Source organism: Pseudoliparis swirei, chromosome 21 (assembly GCF_029220125.1).
Source record: "Pseudoliparis swirei isolate HS2019 ecotype Mariana Trench chromosome 21, NWPU_hadal_v1, whole genome shotgun sequence".
NCBI lineage: Eukaryota > Metazoa > Chordata > Actinopteri > Perciformes > Liparidae > Pseudoliparis > Pseudoliparis swirei.
In genome coordinates, this window is record NC_079408.1 from 17114385 (window position 1) to 17141517 (window position 27133).

General features: G+C 49.0%; 1 protein-coding gene across 1 annotated transcript in view; it reads right to left on the bottom strand.

Moving 5' to 3' along the window:
• The window catches only part of spata6l (spermatogenesis associated 6-like), a 38878-nt gene extending 14829 nt beyond the window's left edge, over positions 1 to 24049 (bottom strand). Inside the window, exons 1-6 of the mRNA XM_056442918.1 lie at positions 23930 to 24049; positions 23079 to 23216; positions 22285 to 22333; positions 22098 to 22139; positions 21854 to 21978; positions 20599 to 20691 (exon numbers count right to left, since the gene is read on the bottom strand). Coding sequence (XP_056298893.1) covers positions 20599 to 20691; positions 21854 to 21978; positions 22098 to 22139; positions 22285 to 22333; positions 23079 to 23216; positions 23930 to 23977 — 495 coding nt within the window. The 5' untranslated portion in view covers positions 23978 to 24049. The remainder of the gene's footprint in view (positions 1 to 20598; positions 20692 to 21853; positions 21979 to 22097; positions 22140 to 22284; positions 22334 to 23078; positions 23217 to 23929) is intronic.
• Between the last annotated feature and the right edge of the window lie 3084 nt (positions 24050 to 27133).

The following is a 27133-nucleotide window of genomic DNA, read 5'->3' on the forward strand; positions in this document are numbered from 1 at the left end:
CTGTCTAGATGAACCCTGTCCAGGTGAACCCTGTCTAGGTGAACCCTGTCTAGATGAACCCTGTCTAGATGAACCCTGTCTAGATGAACCCTGTCTAGATGAACCCTGTCTAGATGAACCCTGTCTAGATGAACCCTGTCTAGATGAACCCTGTCTAGATGAACCCTGTCTAGTGAACCCTGTCTAGATGAACCCTGTCCAGATGAACCCTGTCTAGATGAACCCTGTCCAGGTGAACCCTGTCTAGATGAACCCTGTCCAGGTGAACCCTGTCTAGATGAACCCTGTCTAGATGAACCCTGCTCAAGTGAACCCTGTCTAGATGAACCCTGTCCAGGTGAACCCTGTCTAGATGAACCCTGTCCAGGTGAACCCTGTCTAGGTGAACCCTGTCTAGATGAACCCTGTCTAGGTGAACCCTGTCTAGATGAACCCTGTCCAAGTGAACCCTGTCTAGGTGAACCCTGTCTAGATGAACCCTGTCCAGGTGAACCCTGTCTAGATGAACCCTGTCTAGATGAACCCTGTCTAGGTGAACCCTGTCTAGATGAACCCTGTCTAGATGAACCCTGTCCAGGTGAACCCTGTCTAGGTGAACCCTGTCTAGATGAACCCTGTCTAGATGAACCCTGTCTAGATGAACCCTGTCTAGATGAACCCTGTCCAGGTGAACCCTGTCTAGATGAACCCTGTCCAAGTGAACCCTGTCTAGGTGAACCCTGTCTAGATGAACCCTGTCCAGGTGAACCCTGTCTAGATGAACCCTGTCTAGATGAACCCTGTCCAGGTGAACCCTGTCTAGATGAACCCTGTCTAGGTGAACCCTGTCTAGGTGAACCCTGTCTAGATGAACCCTGTCCAAGTGAACCCTGTCTAGATGAACCCTGTCTAGATGAACCCTGTCCAGGTGAACCCTGTCTAGATGAACCCTGTCCAGGTGAACCCTGTCTAGATGAACCCTGTCTAGATGAACCCTGTCCAGGTGAACCCTGTCTAGATGAACCCTGTCTAGATGAACCCTGTCCAGGTGAACCCTGTCTAGATGAACCCTGTCTAGGTGAACCCTGTCTAGATGAACCCTGTCCAGGTGAACCCTGTCTAGATGAACCCTGTCTAGATGAACCCTGTCTAGATGAACCCTGTCCAGGTGAACCCTGTCTAGGTGAACCCTGTCTAGATGAACCCTGTCTAGATGAACCCTGTCCAGGTGAACCCTGTCTAGATGAACCCTGTCCAGGTGAACCCTGTCTAGATGAACCCTGTCCAGGTGAACCCTGTCTAGGTGAACCCTGTCTAGATGAACCCTGTCTAGGTGAACCCTGTCTAGGTGAACCCTGTCCAGGTGAACCCTGTCTAGGTGAACCCTGTCTAGATGAACCCTGTCCAGGTGAACCCTGTCTAGGTGAACCCTGTCTAGATGAACCCTGTCTAGGTGAACCCTGTCTAGATGAACCCTGTCTAGATGAACCCTGTCTAGGTGAACCCTGTCTAGATGAACCCTGTCTAGGTGAACCCTGTCTAGATGAACCCTGTCCAAGTGAACCCTGTCTAGATGAACCCTGTCTAGATGAACCCTGTCCAGGTGAACCCTGTCTAGATGAACCCTGTCCAAGTGAACCCTGTCTAGGTGAACCCTGTCTAGATGAACCCTGTCCAGGTGAACCCTGTCTAGATGAACCCTGTCCAGGTGAACCCTGTCTAGGTGAACCCTGTCTAGATGAACCCTGTCCAGGTGAACCCTGTCTAGATGAACCCTGTCTAGATGAACCCTGTCCAGGTGAACCCTGTCTAGATGAACCCTGTCCAGGTGAACCCTGTCTAGATGAACCCTGTCCAGGTGAACCCTGTCTAGATGAACCCTGTCTAGATGAACCCTGTCTAGATGAACCCTGTCTAGATGAACCCTGTCTAGATGAACCCTGTCCAGGTGAACCCTGTCTAGGTGAACCCTGTCTAGATGAACCCTGTCTAGATGAACCCTGTCCAGGTGAACCCTGTCTAGGTGAACCCTGTCCAGGTGAACCCTGTCTAGATGAACCCTGTCCAAGTGAACCCTGTCTAGATGAACCCTGTCTAGATGAACCCTGTCTAGATGAACCCTGTCTAGGTGAACCCTGTCTAGATGAACCCTGTCTAGGTGAACCCTGTCCAGGTGAACCCTGTCTAGATGAACCCTGTCTAGGTGAACCCTGTCTAGGTGAACCCTGTCTAGATGAACCCTGTCTAGATGAACCCTGTCTAGATGAACCCTGTCCAGGTGAACCCTGTCCAGGTGAACCCTGTCTAGATGAACCCTGTCTAGATGAACCCTGTCTAGATGAACCCTGTCCAAGTGAACCCTGTCTAGGTGAACCCTGTCTAGATGAACCCTGTCCAGGTGAACCCTGTCTAGATGAACCCTGTCCAAGTGAACCCTGTCTAGATGAACCCTGTCTAGATGAACCCTGTCCAGGTGAACCCTGTCTAGATGAACCCTGTCCAAGTGAACCCTGTCTAGGTGAACCCTGTCTAGATGAACCCTGTCCAGGTGAACCCTGTCTAGATGAACCCTGTCTAGATGAACCCTGTCTAGGTGAACCCTGTCTAGATGAACCCTGTCCAGGTGAACCCTGTCTAGATGAACCCTGTCCAGGTGAACCCTGTCTAGATGAACCCTGTCTAGATGAACCCTGTCTAGGTGAACCCTGTCTAGATGAACCCTGTCCAGGTGAACCCTGTCTAGATGAACCCTGTCTAGATGAACCCTGTCTAGATGAACCCTGTCTAGATGAACCCTGTCCAGGTGAACCCTGTCTAGGTGAACCCGAACCCTGTCTAGATGAACCCTGTCCAAGTGAACCCTGTCTAGATGAACCCTGTCCAGGTGAACCCTGTCTAGGTGAACCCTGTCTAGATGAACCCTGTCTAGATGAACCCTGTCTAGTGAACCCTGTCTAGTGAACCCTGTCCAGGTGAACCCTGTCTAGATGAACCTGTCTAGGTGAACCCTGTCCAGTGAACCCTGTCTAGATGAACCCTGTCTAGATGAACCCTGTCTAGGTGAACCCTGTCTAGATGAACCCTGTCTAGGTGAACCCTGTCTAGATGAACCCTGTCCAGGTGAACCCTGTCTAGATGAACCCTGTCTAGATGAACCCTGTCTAGGTGAACCCTGTCTAGATGAACCCTGTCTAGATGAACCCTGTCTAGGTGAACCCTGTCTAGATGAACCCTGTCCAGGTGAACCCTGTCTAGATGAACCCTGTCCAAGTGAACCCTGTCTAGATGAACCCTGTCTAGATGAACCCTGTCCAGGTGAACCCTGTCTAGATGAACCCTGTCCAAGTGAACCCTGTCTAGGTGAACCCTGTCTAGATGAACCCTGTCCAGGTGAACCCTGTCTAGATGAACCCTGTCCAAGTGAACCCTGTCTAGGTGAACCCTGTCTAGATGAACCCTGTCCAGGTGAACCCTGTCTAGATGAACCCTGTCTAGATGAACCCTGCTCAAGTGAACCCTGTCTAGATGAACCCTGTCCAGGTGAACCCTGTCTAGATGAACCCTGTCCAGGTGAACCCTGTCTAGATGAACCCTGTCTAGATGAACCCTGTCCAGGTGAACCCTGTCTAGATGAACCCTGTCTAGATGAACCCTGTCTAGATGAACCCTGTCTAGATGAACCCTGTCCAGGTGAACCCTGTCTAGATGAACCCTGTCCAGGTGAACCCTGTCTAGGTGAACCCTGTCTAGATGAACCCTGTCCAGGTGAACCCTGTCTAGATGAACCCTGTCTAGATGAACCCTGTCTAGGTGAACCCTGTCTAGATGAACCCTGTCCAGGTGAACCCTGTCTAGATGAACCCTGTCCAGGTGAACCCTGTCTAGGTGAACCCTGTCTAGATGAACCCTGTCCAGGTGAACCCTGTCTAGATGAACCCTGTCTAGATGAACCCTGTCTAGATGAACCCTGTCTAGATGAACCCTGTCCAGGTGAACCCTGTCTAGATGAACCCTGTCCAGTGAACCCTGTCTAGGTGAACCCTGTCTAGGTGAACCCTGTCCAGGTGAACCCTGTCTAGATGAACCCTGTCTAGATGAACCCTGTCCAGGTGAACCCTGTCTAGATGAACCCTGTCCAGGTGAACCCTGTCTAGATGAACCCTGTCCAAGGTGAACCCTGTCTAGATGAACCCTGTCAGGTGAACCCTGTCTAGATGAACCCTGTCAGGTGAACCCTGTCTAGATGAACCCTGTCAGATGAACCCTGTCTAGATGAACCCTGTCTAGATGAACCCTGTCCAGGTGAACCCTGTCTAGATGAACCCTGTCCAAGTGAACCCTGTCTAGATGAACCCTGTCTAGATGAACCCTGTCTAGGTGAACCCTGTCTAGGTGAACCCTGTCTAGATGAACCCTGTCCAGGTGAACCCTGTCTAGATGAACCCTGTCCAGGTGAACCCTGTCTAGATGAACCCTGTCTAGGTGAACCCTGTCTAGATGAACCCTGTCCAAGTGAACCCTGTCTAGATGAACCCTGTCTAGATGAACCCTGTCCAGGTGAACCCTGTCTAGATGAACCCTGTCCAAGTGAACCCTGTCTAGGTGAACCCTGTCTAGATGAACCCTGTCCAGGTGAACCCTGTCTAGATGAACCCTGTCCAGCTGAACCCTGTCTAGGTGAACCCTGTCTAGATGAACCCTGTCCAAGTGAACCCTGTCTAGATGAACCCTGTCCAAGTGAACCCTGTCTAGATTAACCCTGTCTAGATGAACCCTGTCTAGGTGAACCCTGTCTAGGTGAACCCTGTCTAGATGAACCCTGTCCAGATGAACCCTGTCTAGATGAACCCTGTCCAAGTGAACCCTGTCCAGGTGAACCCTGTCTAGATGAACCCTGTCTAGGTGAACCCTGTCTAGATGAACCCTGTCTAGATGAACCCTGTCTAGATGAACCCTGTCCAGGTGAACCCTGTCCAGGTGAACCCTGTCTAGATGAACCCTGTCTAGTGAACCCTGTCAGGTGAACCCTGTCTAGATGAACCCTGTCAGGTGAACCCTGTCTAGATGAACCCTGTCTAGATGAACCCTGTCCAGGTGAACCCTGTCTAGATGAACCCTGTCCAGGTGAACCCTGTCTAGATGAACCCTGTCTAGATGAACCCTGTCTAGATGAACCCTGTCTAGATGAACCCTGTCTAGATGAACCCTGTCCAGTGAACCCTGTCTAGGTGAACCCTGTCTAGATGAACCCTGTCTAGGTGAACCCTGTCTAGATGAACCCTGTCCAGGTGAACCCTGTCTAGGTGAACCCTGTCTAGATGAACCCTGTCCAGGTGAACCCTGTCTAGATGAACCCTGTCCAGTGAACCCTGTCAGGTGAACCCTGTCTAGATGAACCCTGTCTAGGTGAACCCTGTCTAGATGAACCCTGTCTAGATGAACCCTGTCTAGATGAACCCTGTCAGGTGAACCCTGTCTAGATGAACCCTGTCTAGCTGAACCCTGTCCTTGTGAACCCTGTCTAGATGAACGCTGTCTAGATGAACCCTGTCTAGTGAACCCTGTCTAGATGAACCCTGTCAGATGAACCCTGTCTAGGTGAACCCTGTCTAGATGAACCCTGTCTAGGTGAACCCTGTCTAGATGAACCCTGTCTAGGTGAACCCTGTCTAGTGAACCTGTCCATGAACCCTGTCTAGATGAACCCTGTCCAGTGAACCCTGTCTAGATGAACCCTGTCTAGATGAACCCTGTCCAGGTTAACTCTGTCTAGATGAACCCTGTCCAAGTGAACCCTGTCTAGGTGAACCCTGTCTAGATGAACCCTGTCCAGGTGAACCCTGTCTAGATGAACCCTGTCCAGTGAACCCTGTCTAGATGAACCTGTCTAGATGAACCCTGTCCAGGTGAACCCTGTCTAGATGAACCCTGTCCAGTGAACCCTGTCTAGGTGAACCCTGTCTAGATGAACCCTGTGCAGGTGAACCCTGTCTAGATAAACCCTGTCCAAGTGAACCCTGTCTAGTGAACCCTGTCTAGATGAACCCTGTCCAGGTGAACCCTGTCTAGATGAACCCTGTCAGTGAACCCTGTCTAGGTGAACCCTGTCTAGATGAACCCTGTCCAGTGAACCCTGTCTAGATGAACCCTGTCTAGTGAACCCTGTCTAGTGAACCCTGTCTAGATGAACCCTGTCCAGGTGAACCCTTGAACCCTGTCTAGTGAACCCTGTCTAGATGAACCCTGTCTAGGTGAACCCTGTCTAGGTGAACCCTGTCCAGGTGAACCCTGTCTAGGTGAACCCTGTCTAGATGAACCTGTCAGGTGAACCCTGTCTAGGTGAACCCTGTCTAGATGAACCCTGTCTAGATGAACCCTGTCTAGGTGAACCCTGTCTAGATGAACCCTGTCTAGATGAACCCTGTCTAGGTGAACCCTGTCTAGATGAACCCTGTCCAGGTGAACCCTGTCTAGATGAACCCTGTCTAGATGAACCCTGTCTAGATGAACCCTGTCTAGATGAACCCTGTCCAGGTGAACCCTGTCTAGATGAACCCTGTCCAGGTGAACCCTGTCTAGATGAACCCTGTCTAGATGAACCCTGTCTAGATGAACCCTGTCTAGATGAACCCTGTCCAGGTGAACCCTGTCTAGATGAACCCTGTCCAGGTGAACCCTGTCTAGGTGAACCCTGTCTAGATGAACCCTGTCTAGATGAACCCTGTCTAGATGAACCCTGTCCAGGTGAACCCTGTCTAGATGAACCCTGTCTAGATGAACCCTGTCTAGTGAACCCTGTCTAGATGAACCCTGTCCCTGTCTAGATGAACCCTGTCTAGATGAACCCTGTCCAGGTGCATCCTGTCTAGATGAACCCTGTCCAGGTGAACCCTGTCTAGGGAACCCTGTCTAGATGAACCCTGTCTAGATGAACCCTGTCCAAGTGAACCCTGTCTAGATGAACCCTGTCTACGTGAACCCTGTCTAGATGAACCCTGTCTAGGTGAACCCTGTCTAGATGAACCCTGTCTAGATGAACCCTGTCTAGGTGAACCCTGTCTAGATGAACCCTGTCTAGGTGAACCCTGTCTAGATGAACCCTGTCTAGGTGAACCCTGTCTAGATGAACCCTGTCAGATGAACCCTGTCTAGGTGAACCCTGTCTAGATGAACCCTGTCCAGGTGAACCCTGTCTAGATGAACCCTGTCCAGGTGAACCCTGTCTAGATGAACCCTGTCTAGATGAACCCTGTCTAGTGAACCCTGTCTAGGTGAACCCTGTCCAGATGAACCCTGTCTAGGTGAACCCTGTCTAGATGAACCCTGTCCAGGTGAACCCTGTCTAGATGAACCCTGTCTAGATGAACCCTGTCCAGGTGAACCCTGTCTAGATGAACCCTGTCTAGATGAACCCTGTCCAGGTGAACCCTGTCTAGATGAACCCTGTCCAGGTGAACCCTGTCTAGATGAACCCTGTCCAGGTGAACCCTGTCTAGATGAACCCTGTCTAGATGAACCCTGTCTAGGTGAACCCTGTCTAGATGAACCCTGTCTAGATGAACCCTGTCTAGATGAACCCTGTCCAGATGAACCCTGTCTAGGTGAACCCTGTCTAGATGAACCCTGTCTAGGTGAACCCTGTCTAGATGAACCCTGTCCAGATGAACCCTGTCTAGTGAACCCTGTCTAGATGAACCCTGTCTAGTGAACCCTGTCTAGATGAACCCTGTCCAGGTGAACCCTGTCTAGGTGAACCCTGTCTAGATGAACCCTGTCCAGGTGAACCCTGTCAGATGAACCCTGTCTAGGTGAACCCTGTCTAGATGAACCCTGTCCAGGTGAACCCTGTCTAGATGATCCCTGACTCAGTGAACCCTCTCTAGATGAACCCTGTCAGGTGAACCCTGTCTAGATGAACCCTGTCCAGGTGAACCCTGTCTAGATGAACCCTGTCTAGATGAACCCTGTCTAGATGAACCCTGTCTAGATGAACCCTGTCCAAGTGAACCCTGTCTAGATGAACCCTGTCCAGGTGAACCCTGTCTAGATGAACCCTGTCTAGATGAACCCTGTCCAGGTGAACCCTGTCTAGATGAACCCTGTCCAGGTGAACCCTGTCTAGATGAACCCTGTCCAGGTGAACCCTGTCTAGATGAACCCTGTCTAGATGAACCCTGTCTAGTGAACCCTGTCTAGGTGAACCCTGTCTAGATGAACCCTGTCTAGATGAACCCTGTCTAGATGAACCCTGTCCAGGTGAACCCTGTCTAGATGAACCCTGTCCAGGTGAACCCTGTCCAGGTGAACCCTGTCTAGATGAACCCTGTCTAGATGAACCCTGTCTAGGTGAACCCTGTCTAGATGAACCCTGTCTAGGTGAACCCTGTCTAGATGAACCCTGTCTAGATGAACCCTGTCCAGTGAACCCTGTCTAGATGAACCCTGTCCCTGTCCAGGTGAACCCTGTCTAGATGAACCCTGTCCAGGTGAACCCTGTCTAGATGAACCCTGTCTAGGTGAACCCTGTCTAGATGAACCCTGTCTAGGTGAACCCTGTCTAGATGAACCCTGTCTAGATGAACCCTGTCCAGGTGAACCCTGTCTAGATGAACCCTGTCTAGATGAACCCTGTCTAGGTGAACCCTGTCTAGATGAACCCTGTCCAGGTGAACCCTGTCTAGATGAACCCTGTCTAGATGAACCCTGTCTAGGTGAACCCTGTCCAGGTGAACCCTGTCCAGGTGAACCCTGTCTAGGTGAACCCTGTCTAGATGAACCCTGTCTAGATGAACCCTGTCTAGATGAACCCTGTCTAGATGAACCCTGTCTAGATGAACCCTGTCTAGATGAACCCTGTCCAGGTGAACCCTGTCTAGATGAACCCTGTCCAAGTGAACCCTGTCTAGATGAACCCTGTCTAGATGAACCCTGTCCAGGTGAACCCTGTCTAGATGAACCCTGTCCAAGTGAACCCTGTCTAGGTGAACCCTGTCTAGGTGAACCCTGTCTAGATGAACCCTGTCTAGATGAACCCTGTCCAGGTGAACCCTGTCTAGATGAACCCTGTCTAGATGAACCCTGTCTAGATGAACCTGTCAGTGAACCCTGTCTAGATGAACCCTGTCTAGGTGAACCCTGTCTAGATGAACCCTGTCTAGATGAACCCTGTCTAGGTGAACCCTGTCTAGGTGAACCCTGTCTAGATGAACCCTGTCTAGGTGAACCCTGTCTAGATGAACCCTGTCTAGGTGAACCCAGTCTAGGTGAACCCTGTCTAGATGAACCCTGTCTAGGTGAACCCTGTCTAGATGAACCCTGTCTAGATGAACCCTGTCTAGGTGAACCCTGTCTAGATGAACCCTGTCCAGGTGAACCCTGTCTAGATGAACCCTGTCTAGATGAACCCTGTCCAGGTGAACCCTGTCTAGATGAACCCTGTCCAGGTGAACCCTGTCTAGATGAACCCTGTCCAGGTGAACCCTGTCTAGATGAACCCTGTCCAGGTGAACCCTGTCTAGGTGAACCCTGTCTAGATGAACCCTGTCCAGGTGAACCCTGTCTAGATGAACCCTGTCTAGATGAACCCTGTCTAGATGAACCCTGTCCAGGTGAACCCTGTCTAGATGAACCCTGTCTAGGTGAACCCTGTCTAGATGAACCCTGTCTAGATGAACCCTGTCCAGGTGAACCCTGTCTAGATGAACCCTGTCTAGGTGAACCCTGTCCAGGTGAACCCTGTCTAGATGAACCCTGTCTAGATGAACCCTGTCCAGGTGAACCCTGTCTAGATGAACCCTGTCCAGGTGAACCCTGTCTAGATGAACCCTGTCCAGGTGAACCCTGTCTAGATGAACCCTGTCTAGATGAACCCTGTCTAGGTGAACCCTGTCTAGATGAACCCTGTCTAGATGAACCCTGTCTAGATGAACCCTGTCTAGGAACCCTGTCTAGGTGAACCCTGTCTAGATGAACCCTGTCCAGGTGAACCCTGTCTAGATGAACCCTGTCCAAGTGAACCCTGTCTAGGTGAACCCTGTCTAGATGAACCCTGTCCAGGTGAACCCTGTCTAGATGAACCCTGTCTAGTGAACCCTGTCTAGATGAACCCTGTCTAGATGAACCCTGTCCAGGTGAACCCTGTCTAGTGAACCCTGTCTAGATGAACCCTGTCTAGATGAACCCTGTCTAGATGAACCCTGTCTAGGTGAACCCTGTCTAGTGAACCCTGTCTAGGTGAACCCTGTCTAGTGAACCCTGTCTAGGTGAACCCTGTCTAGATGAACCCTGTCTAGATGAACCCTGTCTAGGTGAACCCTGTCAGATGAACCCTGTCCAGGTGAACCCTGTCTAGATGAACCCTGTCCAGGTGAACCCTGTCTAGGTGAACCCTGTCCAGGTGAACCCTGTCTAGATGAACCCTGTCTAGGTGAACCCTGTCTAGATGAACCCTGTCTAGGTGAACCCTGTCTAGATGAACCCTGTCCAGGTGAACCCTGTCTAGATGAACCCTGTCAGGTGAACCCTGTCCAAGTGAACCCTGTCTAGATGAACCCTGTCTAGGTGAACCCTGTCTAGATGAACCCTGTCTAGATGAACCCTGTCTAGGTGAACCCTGTCTAGATGAACCCTGTCTAGGTGAACCCTGTCTAGATGAACCCTGTCTAGATGAACCCTGTCTAGGTGAACCCTGTCTAGATGAACCCTGTCCAGGTGAACCCTGTCTAGATGAACCCTGTCAAGTGAACCCTGTCTAGGTGAACCCTGTCTAGATGAACCCTGTCTAGATGAACCCTGTCTAGATGAACCCTGTCTAGATGAACCCTGTCTAGGTGAACCCTGTCTAGATGAACCCTGTCAGGTGAACCCTGTCTAGGTGAACCCTGTCTAGATGAACCCTGTCTAGGTGAACCCTGTCTAGGTGAACCCTGTCCAGGTGAACCCTGTCTAGGTGAACCCTGTCTAGATGAACCCTGTCCAGGTGAACCCTGTCTAGGTGAACCCTGTCCAGGTGAACCCTGTCTAGATGAACCCTGTCTAGGTGAACCCTGTCTAGATGAACCCTGTCCAGGTGAACCCTGTCTAGATGAACCCTGTCTAGATGAACCCTGTCCAGATGAACCCTGTCTAGATGAACCCTGTCCAGGTGAACCCTGTCTAGATGAACCCTGTCCAGGTGAACCCTGTCTAGATGAACCCTGTCTAGATGAACCCTGTCAGGTGAACCCTGTCTAGATGAACCCTGTCTAGATGAACCCTGTCTAGGTGAACCCTGTCTAGATGAACCCTGTCTAGATGAACCCTGTCTAGGTGAACCCTGTCCAGGTGAACCCTGTCTAGGTGAACCCTGTCTAGATGAACCCTGTCTAGATGAACCCTGTCTAGGTGAACCCTGTCTAGATGAACCCTGTCTAGGTGAACCCTGTCTAGATGAACCCTGTCTAGATGAACCCTGTCCAGGTGAACCCTGTCTAGATGAACCCTGTCTAGATGAACCCTGTCTAGATGAACCCTGTCTAGGTGAACCCTGTCTAGATGAACCCTGTCCAGGTGAACCCTGTCTAGATGAACCCTGTCCAGGTGAACCCTGTCTAGATGAACCCTGTCTAGATGAACCCTGTCCAGGTGAACCCTGTCTAGATGAACCCTGTCTAGATGAACCCTGTCTAGGTGAACCCTGTCTAGATGAACCCTGTCCAGGTGAACCCTGTCTAGATGAACCCTGTCTAGATGAACCCTGTCTAGATGAACCCTGTCTAGATGAACCCTGTCTAGGTGAACCCTGTCTAGATGAACCCTGTCCAGGTGAACCCTGTCTAGGTGAACCCTGTCTAGATGAACCCTGTCTAGATGAACCCTGTCTAGATGAACCCTGTCTAGATGAACCCTGTCCAGGTGAACCCTGTCTAGATGAACCCTGTCCAGGTGAACCCTGTCTAGATGAACCCTGTCTAGATGAACCCTGTCTAGATGAACCCTGTCTAGGTGAACCCTGTCCAGGTGAACCCTGTCTAGGTGAACCCTGTCCAGGTGAACCCTGTCTAGGTGAACCCTGTCTAGATGAACCCTGTCTAGGTGAACCCTGTCTAGATGAACCCTGTCTAGGTGAACCCTGTCTAGGTGAACCCTGTCTAGGTGAACCCTGTCCAGGTGAACCCTGTCTAGGTGAACCCTGTCTAGATGAACCCTGTCTAGATGAACCCTGTCTAGATGAACCCTGTCCAGGTGAACCCTGTCTAGATGAACCCTGTCCAAGTGAACCCTGTCTAGGTGAACCCTGTCTAGATGAACCCTGTCCAGGTGAACCCTGTCTAGATGAACCCTGTCCAAGTGAACCCTGTCTAGATGAACCCTGTCTAGATGAACCCTGTCCAGGTGAACCCTGTCTAGATGAACCCTGTGGTGAACCCTGTCTAGATGAACCCTGTCCAGGTGAACCCTGTCTAGATGAACCCTGTCTAGATGAACCCTGTCCAGGTGAACCCTGTCTAGGTGAACCCTGTCTAGGTGAACCCTGTCTAGATGAACCCTGTCTAGATGAACCCTGTCCAGGTGAACCCTGTCTAGGTGAACCCTGTCCAGGTGAACCCTGTCTAGGTGAACCCTGTCTAGATGAACCCTGTCCAGGTGAACCCTGTCTAGATGAACCCTGTCTAGATGAACCCTGTCTAGATGAACCCTGTCCAGGTGAACCCTGTCTAGGTGAACCCTGTCTAGATGAACCCTGTCTAGGTGAACCCTGTCTAGGTGAACCCTGTCTAGGTGAACCCTGTCTAGGTGAACCCTGTCCAGGTGAACCCTGTCTAGATGAACCCTGTCTAGATGAACCCTGTCTAGGTGAACCCTGTCTAGATGAACCCTGTCTAGGTGAACCCTGTCTAGATGAACCCTGTCTAGGTGAACCCTGTCTAGATGAACCCTGTCCAAGTGAACCCTGTCTAGATGAACCCTGTCTAGGTGAACCCTGTCTAGATGAACCCTGTCTAGGTGAACCCTGTCCAGATGAACCCTGTCTAGATGAACCCTGTCTAGATGAACCCTGTCTAGATGAACCCTGTCCAGGTGAACCCTGTCTAGATGAACCCTGTCCAAGTGAACCCTGTCTAGGTGAACCCTGTCTAGATGAACCCTGTCCAGGTGAACCCTGTCTAGATGAACCCTGTCCAGGTGAACCCTGTCTAGATGAACCCTGTCTAGATGAACCCTGTCTAGATGAACCCTGTCCAGGTGAACCCTGTCTAGATGAACCCTGTCTAGGTGAACCCTGTCTAGATGAACCCTGTCCAGGTGAACCCTGTCTAGATGAACCCTGTCTAGATGAACCCTGTCCAGGTGAACCCTGTCTAGATGAACCCTGTCTAGGTGAACCCTGTCCAGGTGAACCCTGTCTAGGTGAACCCTGTCCAGGTGAACCCTGTCTAGATGAACCCTGTCCAAGTGAACCCTGTCTAGATGAACCCTGTCTAGATGAACCCTGTCTAGGTGAACCCTGTCTAGGTGAACCCTGTCCAGGTGAACCCTGTCTAGGTGAACCCTGTCTAGATGAACCCTGTCTAGGTGAACCCTGTCTAGATGAACCCTGTCTAGATGAACGCTGTCTTGAACCCTGTCAGGTGAACCCTGTCTAGATGAACCCTGTCAGGTGAACCCTGTCTAGATGAACCCTGTCTAGATGAACCCTGTCTAGATGAACCCTGTCTAGGTGAACCCTGTCTAGGTGAACCCTGTCTAGATGAACCCTGTCTAGATGAACCCTGTCTAGGTGAACCCTGTCTAGATGAACCCTGTCCAGGTGAACCCTGTCTAGATGAACCCTGTCTAGGTGAACCCTGTCTAGATGAACCCTGTCTAGGTGAACCCTGTCTAGATGAACCCTGTCTAGATGAACCCTGTCCAGGTGAACCCTGTCTAGATGAACCCTGTCTAGGTGAACCCTGTCTAGATGAACCCTGTCTAGGTGAACCCTGTCTAGATGAACCCTGTCTAGATGAACCCTGTCTAGATGAACCCTGTCTAGATGAACCCTGTCTAGATGAACCCTGTCCAGATGAACCCTGTCTAGATGAACCCTGTCTAGGTGAACCCTGTCTAGATGAACCCTGTCCAGGTGAACCCTGTCTAGATGAACCCTGTCTAGATGAACCCTGTCTAGATGAACCCTGTCTAGATGAACCCTGTCCAGGTGAACCCTGTCTAGATGAACCCTGTCCAGGTGAACCCTGTCTAGGTGAACCCTGTCTAGATGAACCCTGTCTAGGTGAACCCTGTCTAGATGAACCCTGTCTAGATGAACCCTGTCTAGGTGAACCCTGTCTAGATGAACCCTGTCTAGGTGAACCCTGTCTAGGTGAACCCTGTCTAGGTGAACCCTGTCTAGATGAACCCTGTCTAGATGAACCCTGTCTAGATGAACCCTGTCCAGGTGAACCCTGTCTAGGTGAACCCTGTCTAGATGAACCCTGTCCAGGTGAACCCTGTCTAGATGAACCCTGTCTAGATGAACCCTGTCTAGATGAACCCTGTCCAGGTGAACCCTGTCTAGATGAACCCTGTCCAGGTGAACCCTGTCTAGGTGAACCCTGTCTAGATGAACCCTGTCTAGATGAACCCTGTCCAGGTGAACCCTGTCTAGATGAACCCTGTCTAGTGAACCCTGTCCAGGTGAACCCTGTCTAGATGAACCCTGTCCAGTGAACCCTGTCTAGATGAACCCTGTCTAGATGAACCCTGTCCAGGTGAACCCTGTCTAGATGAACCCTGTCCAGGTGAACCCTGTCTAGATGAACCCTGTCTAGGTGAACCCTGTCTAGATGAACCCTGTCTAGATGAACCCTGTCCAGGTGAACCCTGTCTAGATGAACCCTCTGGTGAACCCTGTCTAGATGAACCCTGTCTAGATGAACCGTCTAGGTGAACCCTGTCCAGGTGAACCCTGTCTAGGTGAACCCTGTCTAGATGAACCCTGTCTAGATGAACCCTGTCTAGATGAACCCTGTCTAGGTGAACCCTGTCTAGATGAACCCTGTCTAGATGAACCCTGTCCAGGTGAACCCTGTCCAAGTGAACCCTGTCTAGGTGAACCCTGTCTAGATGAACCCTGTCTAGATGAACCCTGTCTAGGTGAACCCTGTCTAGGTGAACCCTGTCTAGGTGAACCCTGTCCAGGTGAACCCTGTCTAGGTGAACCCTGTCCAGGTGAACCCTGTCTAGATGAACCCTGTCCAAGTGAACCCTGTCTAGGTGAACCCTGTCTAGATGAACCCTGTCCAGGTGAACCCTGTCTAGATGAACCCTGTCCAAGTGAACCCTGTCTAGATGAACCCTGTCCAGGTGAACCCTGTCCAAGTGAACCCTGTCTAGGTGAACCCTGTCAGTGAACCCTGTCTAGATGAACCCTGTCTAGATGAACCCTGTCCAGGTGAACCCTGTCTAGATGAACCCTGTCCAGGTGAACCCTGTCTAGATGAACCCTGTCTAGGTGAACCCTGTCTAGATGAACCCTGTCTAGATGAACCCTGTCTAGATGAACCCTGTCTAGGTGAACCCTGTCTAGGTGAACCCTGTCTAGATGAACCCTGTCTAGGTGAACCCTGTCTAGGTGAACCCTGTCTAGATGAACCCTGTCTAGGTGAACCCTGTCTAGATGAACCCTGTCTAGATGAACCCTGTCTAGGTGAACCCTGTCTAGGTGAACCCTGTCTAGGTGAACCCTGTCTAGATGAACCCTGTCTAGGTGAACCCTGTCTAGATGAACCCTGTCTAGGTGAACCCTGTCTAGATGAACCCTGTCTAGGTGAACCCTGTCCAGGTGAACCCTGTCTAGGTGAACCCTGTCTAGATGAACCCTGTCTAGATGAACCCTGTCTAGATGAACCCTGTCCAGGTGAACCCTGTCTAGATGAACCCTGTCAGTGAACCCTGTCCAGGTGAACCCTGTCTAGATGAACCCTGTCCAGTGAACCCTGTCTAGATGAACCCTGTCCAGGTGAACCCTGTCTAGATGAACCCTGTCCAGATGAACCCTGTCTAGATGAACCCTGTCTAGGTGAACCCTGTCTAGATGAACCCTGTCTAGGTGAACCCTGTCTAGGTGAACCCTGTCCAGGTGAACCCTGTCTAGGTGAACCTGTCTAGATGAACCCTGTCTAGATGAACCCTGTCTAGATGAACCCTGTCAGGTGAAAACCCTGTCTAGGTGAACCCTGTCTAGTGAACCCTGTCTAGATGAACCCTGTCAGGTGAACCCTGTCTAGGTGAACCCTGTCCAGGTGAACCCTGTCTAGGTGAACCCTGTCTAGATGAACCCTGTCTAGGTGAACCCTGTCTAGTGAACCCTGATGAACCCTGTCTAGGTGAACCCTGTCTAGATGAACCCTGTCTAGGTGAACCCTGTCTAGGTGAACCCTGTCTAGTGAATGAACCCTGTCTAGATGGACCCTGTCTAGGTGAACCCTATCTAGATGAACCCTGTCTAGGTGAACCCTGTCTAGGTGAACCCTGTCTAGATGAACCCTGTCCAGGTGAACCCTGTCTAGATGAACCCTGTCCAGGTGAACCCTGTCTAGATGAACCCTGTCAGGTGAACCCTGTCTAGATGAACCCTGGTCTAGGTGAACCCTGTCTAGATGAACCCTGTCTAGATGAACCCTGTCCAGGTGAACCCTGTCTAGATGAACCCTGTCCAGGTGAACCCTGTCTAGATGAACCCTGTCTAGGTGAACCCTGTCTAGATGAACCCTGTCCAGGTGAACCCTGTCTAGATGAACCCTGTCCAGTGAACCCTGTCTAGATGAACCCTGTCCAGGTGAACCCTGTCTAGATGAACCCCTGTCCAGATGAACCCTGTCCAGGTGAACCCTGTCTAGGTGAACCCTGTCCAGGTGAACCCTGTCTAGATGAACCCTGTCTAGATGAACCCTGTCCAGGTGAACCCTGTCTAGATGAACCCTGTCCAGGTGAACCCTGTCTAGATGAACCCTGTCTAGATGAACCCTGTCTAGATGAACCCTGTCTAGGTGAACCCTGTCCAGGTGAACCCTGTCTAGATGAACCCTGTCTAGGTGAACCCTGTCTAGATGAACCCTGTCTAGGTGAACCCTGTCCAGGTGAACCCTGTCTAGGTGAACCCTGTCTAGATGAACCCTGTCTAGATGAACCCTGTCTAGATGAACCCTGTCCAGGTGAACCCTGTCTAGATGAACCCTGTCCAAGTGAACCCTGTCTAGGTGAACCCTGTCCAGGTGAACCCTGTCTAGGTGAACCCTGTCTAGATGAACCCTGTCCAGGTGAACCCTGTCTAGATGAACCCTGTCTAGATGAACCCTGTCTAGATGAACCCTGTCCAGGTGAACCCTGTCTAGATGAACCCTGTCCAAGTGAACCCTGTCTAGATGAACCCTGTCTAGATGAACCCTGTCTAGATGAACCCTGTCTAGATGAACCCTGTCCAAGTGAACCCTGTCTAGATGAACCCTGTCTAGATGAACCCTGTCCAGGTGAACCCTGTCTAGATGAACCCTGTCTAGATGAACCCTGTCTAGGTGAACCCTGTCTAGGTGAACCCTGTCTAGATGAACCCTGTCCAGCTGAACCCTGTCTAGATGAACCCTGTCCAGGTGAACCCTGTCTAGATGAACCCTGTCTAGGTGAACCCTGTCTAGATGAACCCTGTCTAGATGAACCCTGTCTAGATGAACCCTGTCTAGGTGAACCCTGTCCAGGTGAACCCTGTCTAGATGAACCCTGTCTAGGTGAACCCTGTCTAGGTGAATCCTGTCTAGGTGAACCCTGTCCAGGTGAACCCTGTCTAGGTGAACCCTGTCTAGATGAACCCTGTCTAGATGAACCCTGTCTAGGTGAACCCTGTCTAGGTGAACCCTGTCTAGATGAACCCTGTCTAGGTGAACCCTGTCTAGATGAACCCTGTCTAGGTGAACCCTGTCTAGATGAACCCTGTCTAGGTGAACCCTGTCTAGGTGAACCCTGTCTAGATGAACCCTGTCTAGATGAACCCTGTCTAGATGAACCCTGTCCAGGTGAACCCTGTCTAGATGAACCCTGTCCAAGTGAACCCTGTCTAGGTGAACCCTGTCTAGGCGAACCCTGTCTAGATGAACCCTGTCTAGATGAACCCTGTCCAGGTGAACCCTGTCTAGATGAACCCTGTCTAGATGAACCCTGTCTAGATGAACCCTGTCCAGGTGAACCCTGTCTAGATGAACCCTGTCTAGGTGAACCCTGTCTAGATGAACCCTGTCCAGGTGAACCCTGTCTAGATGAACCCTGTCTAGATGAACCCTGTCTAGGTGAACCCTGTCCAGGTGAACCCTGTCTAGATGAACCCTGTCCAAGTGAACCCTGTCTAGGTGAACCCTGTCTAGATGAACCCTGTCTAGATGAACCCTGTCCAGGTGAACCCTGTCTAGATGAACCCTGTCCAAGTGAACCCTGTCTAGGTGAACCCTGTCTAGATGAACCCTGTCTAGGTGAACCCTGTCTAGGTGAACCCTGTCTAGATGAACCCTGTCTAGGTGAACCCTGTCTAGATGAACCCTGTCTAGGTGAACCCTGTCCAGGTGAACCCTGTCTAGGTGAACCCTGTCTAGATGAACCCTGTCTAGGTGAACCCTGTCCAGGTGAACCCTGTCCAGGTGAACCCTGTCTAGATGAACCCTGTCTAGATGAACCCTGTCTAGATGAACCCTGTCTAGGTGAACCCTGTCCAGGTGAACCCTGTCTAGATGAACCCTGTCTAGATGAACCCTGTCCAGGTGAACCCTGTCTAGATGAACCCTGTCTAGGTGAACCCTGTCTAGGTGAACCCTGTCCAGGTGAACCCTGTCTAGATGAACCCTGTCCAAGTGAACCCTGTCTAGGTGAACCCTGTCTAGGTGAACCCTGTCTAGATGAACCCTGTCTAGATGAACCCTGTCCAAGTGAACCCTGTCTAGATGAACCCTGTCCAAGTGAACCCTGTCTAGGTGAACCCTGTCCAGGTGAACCCTGTCTAGATGAACCCTGTCCAAGTGAACCCTGTCTAGGTGAACCCTGTCTAGATGAACCCTGTCTAGGTGAACCCTGTCTAGGTGAACCCTGTCTAGGTGAACCCTGTCTAGGTGAACCCTGTCTAGATGAACCCTGTCCAAGTGAACCCTGTCCAGGTGAACCCTGTCTAGGTGAACCCTGTCTAGATGAACCCTGTCTAGGTGAACCCTGTCTAGGTGAACCCTGTCTAGATGAACCCTGTCCAGGTGAACCCTGTCTAGATGAACCCTGTCTAGATGAACCCTGTCTAGATGAACCCTGTCTAGATGAACCCTGTCTAGATGAACCCTGTCCAAGTGAACCCTGTCTAGATGAACCCTGTCCAAGTGAACCCTGTCTAGGTGAACCCTGTCCAGGTGAACCCTGTCTAGATGAACCCTGTCTAGGTGAACCCTGTCTAGGTGAACCCTGTCTAGATGAACCCTGTCTAGGTGAACCCTGTCTAGATGAACCCTGTCCAAGTGAACCCTGTCTAGGTGAACCCTGTCTAGATGAACCTTGTCTAGGTGAACCCTGTCTAGATGAACCCTGTCCAGGTGAACCCTGTCTAGATGAACCCTGTCCAGGTGAACCCTGTCTAGATGAACCCTGTCTAGGTGAACCCTGTCTAGATGAACCCTGTCCAGGTGAACCCTGTCTAGATGAACCCTGTCTAGATGAACCCTGTCTAGATGAACCCTGTCTAGATGAACCCTGTCTAGATGAACCCTGTCCAGGTGAACCCTGTCCAGGTGAACCCTGTCCAGGTGAACCCTGTCCAGGTGAACCCTGTCTAGATGAACCCTGTCCAGATGAACCCTGTCTAGATGAACCCTGTCTAGATGAACCCTGTCCAGGTGAACCCTGTCTAGGTGAACCCTGTCTAGATGAACCCTGTCCAGGTGAACCCTGTCTAGGTGAACCCTGTCCAGATGAACCCTGTCTAGATGAACCCTGTCTAGATGAACCCTGTCTAGGTGAACCCTGTCTAGATGAACCCTGTCTAGATGAACCCTGTCCAGGTGAACCCTGTCTAGATGAACCCTGTCCAGGTGAACCCTGTCTAGATGAACCCTGTCTAGATGAACCCTGTCTAGGTGAACCCTGTCTAGATGAACCCTGTCCAGATGAACCCTGTCTAGATGAACCCTGTCCAGGTGAACCCTGTCTAGATGAACCATGTCCAGGTGAACCCTGTCCAGGTGAACCCAGCTCCAGACCCTGGATAGTGGTTATTCATATTAGTATTTTTGCTCTTTCAGTGCCACTAAAGCTGGAGATCTGGAGAGCCACACCTTTAGGACTACCTTTGCAAAGGTGCAACATATCTTTCTCGCAAGCCAATCAGAGCAGAGGACTCTTAAAGAGACGGAGCGTTTCAGACGGACAGCTCTGAACTAACCAACTAGTTTTTCAACATTAAAGCCGGTAAACATGAAAAATGATTATTATTATAAAATAAATGATTATTATTATTAAACATGTTCTCATAGAAACCCAGAACACCAGGATGACGTGTAGCAGTCTGCTCCTTACAGAAATATGATCTGGTTCAGGTAATGTCTCCTCATAAATGCTGAGCCATGGAGGAGTCTCTACCATGAGGATGTTGGGGTGAATGTGGATCTCCTCATCAGCTGAGCACTCCATGATGGTCGTCTTGGTGGAAAACTCCAACCGTGGAGCGATACCCTGCAAAAGAAGAAGCGGAGAAGAAATGTGTGTGTGCCATAATTACATATAACTGCAAACATCACACGTATATGTTCCCGCGACTGAGGCCAAGGAAATGAACAATGTGCTGGTGATGCTTCCATGGGAACAGGCTCCACATAGTACCTTCAAGCCACAGGCCTGAGCCCCTTGATATGCTGCTATAGGCTTATAGGCTGCTGGGGGACGTTTAGGATGCACTGAGCACCTATCTCCTCTAGGATACACTGAGCACCTCTCTCCTCTAGGATACACTGAACACCTATCTCCTCTAGGATACACTGAGCACCTATCTCCTCTAGGATACACTGAGCACCTATCTCCTCTAGGACACACTGAGCAGCTATCTCCTCTAGGACACACTGAGCACCTATCTCCTCTAGGACACACTGAGCAGCTATCTCCTCTAGGACACACTGAGCACCTATCTCCTCTAGGACACACTGAGCAGCTATCTCCTCTAGGACACACTGAGCACCTATCTCCTCTAGGACACACTGAGCAGCTATCTTCTCCAGGATACACTGAGCATCTCTCTCCTCTAGGATACACTGAGCACCTCTCTCCTCTAGGATACACTGAGCACCTCTCTCCTCTAGGATACACTGAGCACCTATCTCCTCTAGGACACACTGAGCACCTATCTCCTCTAGGATACAGTGAGCACCTCTCTCCTCTAGGATACACTGAGCACCTATCTCCTCTAGGATACACTGAGCACTTATCTCCTCTAGGATACACTGAGCACCTCTCTCCTCTAGGATACACTGAGCACCTCTCTCCTCTAGGATACACTGAGCACCTATCTCCTCTAGGATACACTGAGCACCTCTCTCCTCTAGGATACACTGAGCACCTACCTCCTCTAGGATACACTGAGGACCTGTCTCCTCTAGGATACACTGAGCACCTACCTCCTCTAGGATACACTGAGCACCTCTCCTCTAGGATACACTGAGCACCTATCTCTAGGATACACTGAGCACCCATCTCCTCTTCTCAAAGGTCAGGGATGTCTATGTGTTCAGATTGTAAAGCCCTCTGAGGATAATTTATAATTTGTGATATTGGGCTATATAAAACAAAATGAATTGAATGTCATGAATAGACAGCACGATGAGAGTCAGAGGGTTGGACCTACTGGAAAGTGAGGCGCTCGGGTCATCAGAACCTCTCGGTCCACTCCGGAGGAGGACGGGACCAGTTTGGGTTCTGGGAATAAGAATCGCCGAGCGTCTTCTTCGAAGCAGGCCAGAGGGAGCGGCGCTGCAAACACAAACACAGCTCCGCTACTTCCTGTTCCCCCCGGGCTCGTTGGGTTATAAAGTCTGCAGCGCTATATGTCGCTATATTTATAATATGAATATAGAGAGCAATAAGCTCACCTGGAGGAACCAGTTGCAGCAGTTCAATGGTGACCGTCTCATCTGGGGAGGAAAGGGGTCAGAAGCTGAGGCTGAGCTCTTCAGAAGCAGAGGTCATACATTGATAAAGATATCAATCTGAGATGGGATCATATTTATATCTGCTACACAGACAGAAAAGCTGTTTACGAAATATTCATGAACTTACACTGAAGCATGACAGCGATGTCTCCAGGGTCAACCGCCTGCCTGAAAATCTAGACAAAATCAATGTTCATGTTGTTTTTTAAATTCTATTCTGTAGCTTTCCCTATTTTACAAACGATATTCCAGTTCTCTATCCACTGGAGTTATTATTGGTACGCTCCAATGCAGTCAGGTTCAGTCATGGTATTACGTACGGCTAACTATAGTGGCCATTGTCCAATAAATCCAAAACAAACATAAATCAAAGGCTTTGAATACAGTAATGTCCATTCAGGATTCTGTTATTCTGATCATTTATTTAAATAAAACCAAACAAACAAAAGAACAAAGGAACTCCTCATGCTGGTAAAAACCACAGGCCTACCCAGGTGCATGCTGGTCCTGTACCTGCCTACTCCTACATATAACCCAGGTGCATGCTGGTCCTGTACCTGCCTACTCCTACATATAACCCAGGTGCATGCTGGTCCTGTACCTGCCTACTCCTAAACCCAGGTGCATGCTGGTCCTGTACCTGCCTACTCCTGCATATAACCCCAGCGTTACCCAATTAGCAAACAAATGAACAATCAAAAGACTAAATATATCTAAACAACAACAACAACAACAACGACAATGAATTAAACTAAACTAAAAACGATCACAAGAAAAACCTATTCTAATATATAGGAATATCTAACCTAGACAAGCAAACAACCTGAATGATTATACAATAGTGCTTGTCAATAAAATAACTAAATATTAATATCTAACTTTTGCTCCAACAGTGATCTCCAACTGTTATGGTCGACCTACCTTTTCAAAGGTCATGTTCTCGTGGAGGAGCAGAGGGAAGACGGCGGGGAGCCGTTGGGACTGAGCGCTCCGGCCCATGAAGCTCACCATGAGGGTCAGGTCCTCCTTGGCTGGCAGGTGGACTCCAGGACAGGAGACCTGAGAGCAGAGCAGGGTCATGGGGGATGACCAGGGTCCCATGTGGACCACAGAGGGATCCAGGTGGAGCTGAAGGCCATCTGCTAGCGTTCTCTCTTTATTCAAATGTCTTCCCTCTGGATTCAGGTTGGGCTTGTTTGGAGTTGTAACACATCGCACTACGAGAACAATGCGTCACCTTGTGTTTAAATGTCTTGGTTTACAGTAGAATGTCCCGTCTTAATGTTTTTAGACATGTTTTTACCTGTTACTGCTGTCATGAACTTCATACTGTATGGTTTTACAATGACAGTAAACATCCTTACCGTGTTTCTATGTGTTGTTGTGTATGAAGGTTTTCAGGGCCAAGTTACATGAAACTAAACATGTGATATTGATCATGTAATGTCATGGTTCATTGTCATGCGAATTAAATGTGATTCAATTGAGACAGAAAATGTTCAATGTTTCATTTATAGTCATATAGTTACATATTGGTATGTTTATTCATTATTTTATTAATTAAATCATATATATATATATAGTTCCATGTATTTATTTCACTATAACTGCAGCAAAACAAACAAACGTGTCTTCTAAATGATCTTCATGTTTCATGAAGATTCATGAAAATGGATTTTAAACAATGATCCCATTTAATAAACCCAATGCTATATCAGCCAGACAGAGAGATACTGACAGAAGAAATACCGAACATGGGGGCAGCAGCTCACCGCTTGGAACCGGACCTGGACCAGAACCTTCAGAGCCCTTCGGGACATCGAACTCGGGATCAGCTTCAGCCGAATGAAGCCTCCTCTGCTCCGGAGTTAGCGTTGCCATGTCTTGTTACCATGGACGTGCGACAACTGGGGCTCGTCCTATGAGCAAACGGGGGCGGGTCAAAACGTATTATTATGGCTCGACCCTCCCCATCAGGGAGGTTCGAGACCTTCTGAAACAACCTACAAGTCCCAGCATTGGATGCAGATGTTTCCCAAAGGAATTACCCACAATTCAGGGAGACGTAAAAAAGGTACACAAAGAGGACCACATGGGTCTTCATCCTCAGTATTGAAGATGTAACTTAAAACACATGACATCAGAGGATATGGAATTATTTATGGATTCAAATATTTTAATTTGGTCTTTAAAGCTGTTTTAATAAAAAACAATCACTAGATTATTAGACAAACCTCTCATCTCGTGAGGGAAGAGCAGGAGATAAATACCACCCGAATCCTTCATTTTTCTGACGCCGTCGTCAATGGCGATCCATCTCCTAGGGGGCGTGAGGGGGTCCCTCAGGGTTCACCAGAGTGGAGCCTCTGGCACCAGTCGGTTGTAACTACGTTCTAAAATGTCAACCGTCTCCCTGATGATATGCACACTGATAGAAGTGTTTCTCTGAGACCCATTGAGAGACTTGTTTTGGTGACCTCTGGGACAGTTTGATGACCTTTCAGAACACTTCCCATCAGTCTTTGTTGCTGAGGCTCTTAACACATTTGAACTTCATGTCAAACATTGTTCCGTGTGTTCTGATGGCGTACATGTCTGCATCATGACACTCCACTGGATGAGCCCACGCCAACATCCCCTCCGTCTACATCATATTGTAATTATGTATTCCTTTTCTAATTGATGCACTATATATATATATATACACACACACAATAAAAGGCCGTACACCTCTCTGCACCAGCCTCTCCAAACTGGCCTTCTACCACTCATCACATATCTGATGCTACCGGAGTCACCAGGTCTCTTCCTGCTTCAAATCCCCAAAAACTGAACAACAATTCATGTAGAAATTATTACAATAAACTATATATTCTGCCAAAAACATAAAACTCAAATTTCAATCAGGTGTGTTGAACTAAATGTTCCCCCATTAGCAGGAGACAAAAGGTCAAACTCAATAAATAGCTGCTTTAAAAAATATAACTCATCATTTTGAAATGTCAAACAAACATCCCTCAGCATCAAGATATCCACATGTTGATGTCGGTGTTCTACTCTGCCGTGCTCAACACCAACTGTGACTTGAAGCCAGGTGACCTTGTGGTGGTTGCTTGATTTTTCTTGTCAGGGCAGGCCGGCAACAGGTAAACTCGCTTCTAGATACGCCGTTATTGCCAACCTGTTGTAATTGACTACAGTACAGCACTTTGCGACACTTAGTCTGTGATAAGTGCAAAATAAATAAACTTTACTTTGTTATGATAGTGAACCGCAGTTATAAAGTGATTGGAAATAATAGATATTTTAGATGTTCCCAATAAATTCCATCATCGCTGAAAGCAATGATGACTGGAGCTTCTAGAGTAACTGCTGACTCTTCGACAATAACTGCTGACTCATCTGTGTGGTCTGTTAGCAGACAAACTTCCAAAAGGCCTGAAGCTCAACACTCCTCGGTGTATTCCTCTCATGACATCTATTGTTCATCTGGTCACATGACATCTATTGTTCATCTGGTCACATGACATCTATTGTTCATCTGGTCACATGACATCTATTGTTCATCTGGTCACATGACATCTATTGTTCATCTGGTCACATGACATCTATTGTTCATCTGGTCACATGACATCTATTGTTCATCTGGTCACATGACATCTATTGTTCATCTGGTCACATGACATCTATTGTTCATCTGGTCACATGACATCTATTGTTTATCTGGTCACATGACATCTATTGTTCATCTGGTCACATGACATCTATTGTTCATCTGGTCACATGACATCTATTGTTCATCTGGTCACATGACATCTATTGTTCATCTGGTCACATGACATCTATTGTTCATCTGGTCACATGACATCTGTTGTTCATCTGGTCACATGACATCTATTGTTCATCTGGTCACATGACATCTATTGTTCATCTGGTCACATGACATCTATTGTTCATCTGGTCACATGACATCTGTTGTTCATCTGGTCACATGACATCTATTGTTCATCTGGTCACATGACATCTATTGTTCATCTGGTCACATGACATCTATTGTTCATCTGGTCACATGACATCTATTGTTCATCTGGTCACATGACATCTATTGTTCATCTGGTCACATGACATCTATTGTTCATCTGGTCACATGACATCTATTGTTCATCTGGTCACATGACATCTATTGTTCATCTGGTCACATGACATCTATTGTTCATCTGGTCACATGACATCTATTGTTCATCTGGTCACATGACATCTATTGTTCATCTGGTCACATGACATCTATTGTTCATCTGGTCACATGACATCTATTGTTCATCTGGTCACATGACATCTATTGATCATCTGGTCACATGACATCTATTATTCATCTGGTCACATGACATCTATTGTTCATCTGGTCACATGACATCTATTGTTCATCTGGTCACATGACATCTATTGTTCATCTGGTCACATGACATCTATTGTTCATCTAGTCACATGACATCTATTGTTCATCTGGTCACATGACATCTATTGTTCATCTGGTCTCATGACATCTATTGTTCATCTGGTCACATGACATCTATTGTTCATCTGGTCACATGACATCTATTGTTCATCTAGTCACATGACATCTATTGTTCATCTGGTCACATGACATCTATTGTTCATCTAGTCACATGACATCTATTGTTCATCTGGTCTCATGACATCTATTGTTCATCTGGTCACATGACATCTATTGTTCATCTGGTCACATGACATCTATTGTTCATCTGGTCACATGACATCTATTGATCATCTGGTCACATGACATCTATTGTTCATCTGGTCACATGACATCTATTGTTCATCTGGTCACATGACATCTATTGTTCATCTGGTCTCATGACATCTATTGTTCATCTGGTCACATGACATCTATTGATCATCTGGTCTCATGACATCTATTGTTCATCTGGTCACATGACATCTATTGTTCATCTGGT